Source organism: Musa acuminata, chromosome BXJ2-3 (genome assembly GCF_036884655.1).
Source record: "Musa acuminata AAA Group cultivar baxijiao chromosome BXJ2-3, Cavendish_Baxijiao_AAA, whole genome shotgun sequence".
Lineage (NCBI taxonomy): Eukaryota > Viridiplantae > Streptophyta > Magnoliopsida > Zingiberales > Musaceae > Musa > Musa acuminata.
The window spans coordinates 43,333,096-43,335,848 of NC_088340.1; the positions used below are offsets into that span (position 1 = coordinate 43,333,096).

A 2,753-nucleotide genomic window follows, 5' to 3' on the forward strand; every position below is an offset into this window, starting at 1 on the left:
CATTCGTAGTCAACTTGAAGTAAGCTCAGCTGTTCTTTATTGGTATCAAGACCAACCTCAATAATGATAAGATCGAACTCCCTACAGCTACTCATGATCAAGACAACATGAATAGTACCTCAACCAAGGGACAGTCGGTTGTCATCCTAAACTATTAGGATTCCAACATCCTGTCTCCTTGTAAAAAAAGAATATGGGTCTTAAAAGAGAGACTCAATTTAATCCACTAAAACTCTTTTTATTATTGCCTCGATATCATCGACCAGAAGTCGACATGGCTCGGTCTTAAAAGCGCAAAGTCGTCCAAACGATCCTCATGACAAATTGAAGGGGTGATTGATGTAACATCAAGGTATCCGAGGTGGCTCGGAGGTAGTTTTAGAAGAATTCTCAGCTTCCTGAGGTGGGCTCTAGTCTCCTCAAGGTGTGCTGCATTGAGGTCAACGTCGAGGAGATGGGGGGATTTCTCGACCCGACCCCTCTATCACTATAGTTAGTATTGTGGAGTTATGGGGGTGAAAAGACTTACAATGAGATAGGTCTGACCCTTAGGCAAACGTGAGCTTTTATACTTAGAAGGTCAAGAGAAACATTCATAATCATCTTAATACCTTCCTCTTGTCGCTTATCCATGTAGGCGACTAACTCGAACGGTCCCCTGTAGCTTATCACCTGTAGAGGTTGACCAAGAGGGGAGCAGATCTGATTGACCACCCAACTAATGATCATAATTTTATTGAGAATTTTATCTATTTTTATTCCTCAAAATCATACAACTCTTGTTCTCTCACCATCAAACATCCTCTCTAATCCAAAAATCATCATGTCTCATTTCAATTTTATATATCCCTATGATAAAAGAATAATAATAATAATAAAGCTTCTTACAAGGGTTAGACTCATCCCCTATCGACCAAGTCTAAACTGTGCGATTGAATTCGGTCATTCCATCCATCCCCATAAAAACAAATGATATATATTGGATGAGATAACTAATTAAATTAGGGATATATATATTCACTAGAGGTACGATTAAAATAAGGAAAAATAATAACAAACGCCAAACGACCACTAAGCAATTGCGACTTGACGTGGGGTGCGAGGGACGCCAAAAGAAGGCCGTATCATCAAACGCACCAACGCCCCCTCCGCAAAGGAATCAAACGGTGGGGAACGCGGGACCGACCAACCGCAGCAACACGGAGCTGCCCCGCCCCCCGAAATCCCAGGACCTTGGAACCCCTCCCGCCCCACCCCCAATACCTCAAGCACGTTAACTCTAAGGTCGAGTTACCTAACCCCGGTCTCCCTTATATATTCCCCCGTTCCCCTCACCGCCTCCGCGCCCGCTCCTCATTCCGCCTCGCTCTTCTCCGCCCTCTTCCATCTCCGCTCAAGTCTCCCGGAGTCGAAGAAAGAAGAAGAACAAGGAACTAATTGTAGCACGTTTAGAGGATTGGTAGAAGAACTATAGTGGAAGAGAGGAGGAGGAAGAGCTGACCTCCGTGTAGCGATCGAGCGGTGGATGAGACATCGTCGGAGATGAGTTGCAACGGGTGCAGAGTTCTCCGCAAGGGCTGCAGCGACTCCTGCTTGCTCCGGCCTTGTTTGCAGTGGATCGACTCCGCCGAGGCTCAGGCACACGCTACCGTCTTCGTCGCCAAGTTCTTCGGCCGCGCCGGCCTCATGTCCTTCATCTCCGCCGTCCCCCCTTCCCAGCGCCCCGGTTCGCGCCCCCGAATCCCTGGTTTGATGAGGTTTTGCTCTTTGGATTTCTAGATCTTGGGATTCTAACGCACCCCATCTAATTTGGTCGCAGCTCTGTTCCAGTCCCTGATGTTTGAGGCGTGCGGGCGAACCATCAACCCGGTGAACGGCGCCGTGGGGCTGCTGTGGGCCGGAAACTGGCACCTCTGCCAGGAGGCGGTGGAGACGGTCCTCCGCGGCGGCACTCTCCGCTCGCTGTTCGGTCACGGCGACGATGAGACGCTGGAGGCGGACGGCCCCTGCCCTCGTCCGAGGATCGGGTTCTCCTCCTTCTCAGCGGCCAAACGGCGGAAGGCACCGGCCTCATCCGACGCAGCGGCGGCATGCGATCTGGACCTGTGCTTGACGCGCCGGTCCCCCGCGGGCGGGTTTGAGGAGAAACGGCGCAGGCGCCCGGCCACGCCGTCGATGAACTCAGAGGGATCGGTGACGACGAGCGGCGGCGAGAGCGACAGCTCCACCGCCGAACCGAGGCTTCTCAACCTCTTCGCCTGAGGAACTGATCCCCTTATTTGTCTGTGACTCTTCTGGTTGTTTATCCCGGCGAAAGTTTTGGCATTCGCTTTTGGCAGGCGAGATTTCTAATTAATATGTTGGGTAACGATGTGAATTGAGGCGGTCTGTTAGTCCGTGATGTTAGTCTATTAAATAAATCTCCCTTGTAATTTGGTTTACGTTCTTCATTTCTTGGCACTGCCGGAATAGGATAAGGAAATCCATCGCGACCGCACGATGCATAGTCTTCTGACGCATCACCAACCAATAATTAATAGCCACATCAGCCTTGGTATCATCAATCTCGTTATCTCACGCCGTCGATACCAACCCTACGTCCATAGCATGAAGGGTGAAGGAAGAGAGGAGGCGACACCGGAAAGGACGGCTCTTAGGCGATGGCAGGAGGCGTGCGGAAGAGGGGAAGGCATCTTCCATCCCCGCCGTGTCGCGAGTCGCCGCCTGCACACGCGCCGGTCATTCGCGGGGCC

At 51.1% G+C, this 2,753-nt stretch overlaps 1 protein-coding gene across 1 annotated transcript; it reads left to right on the plus strand.

The window, feature by feature from the left end:
- Positions 1-1,331: 1,331 nt before the first annotated feature.
- On the plus strand, positions 1,332-2,441 carry LOC103979853 (LOB domain-containing protein 37). The gene is made up of 2 exons (XM_009396069.3): positions 1,332-1,726; positions 1,820-2,441. Exons 1-2 carry the CDS (start codon positions 1,543-1,545, stop codon positions 2,260-2,262), a joined length of 627 nt encoding a protein of 208 aa, XP_009394344.2. The 5' UTR covers positions 1,332-1,542; the 3' UTR covers positions 2,263-2,441.
- Positions 2,442-2,753: the final 312 nt, after the last annotated feature.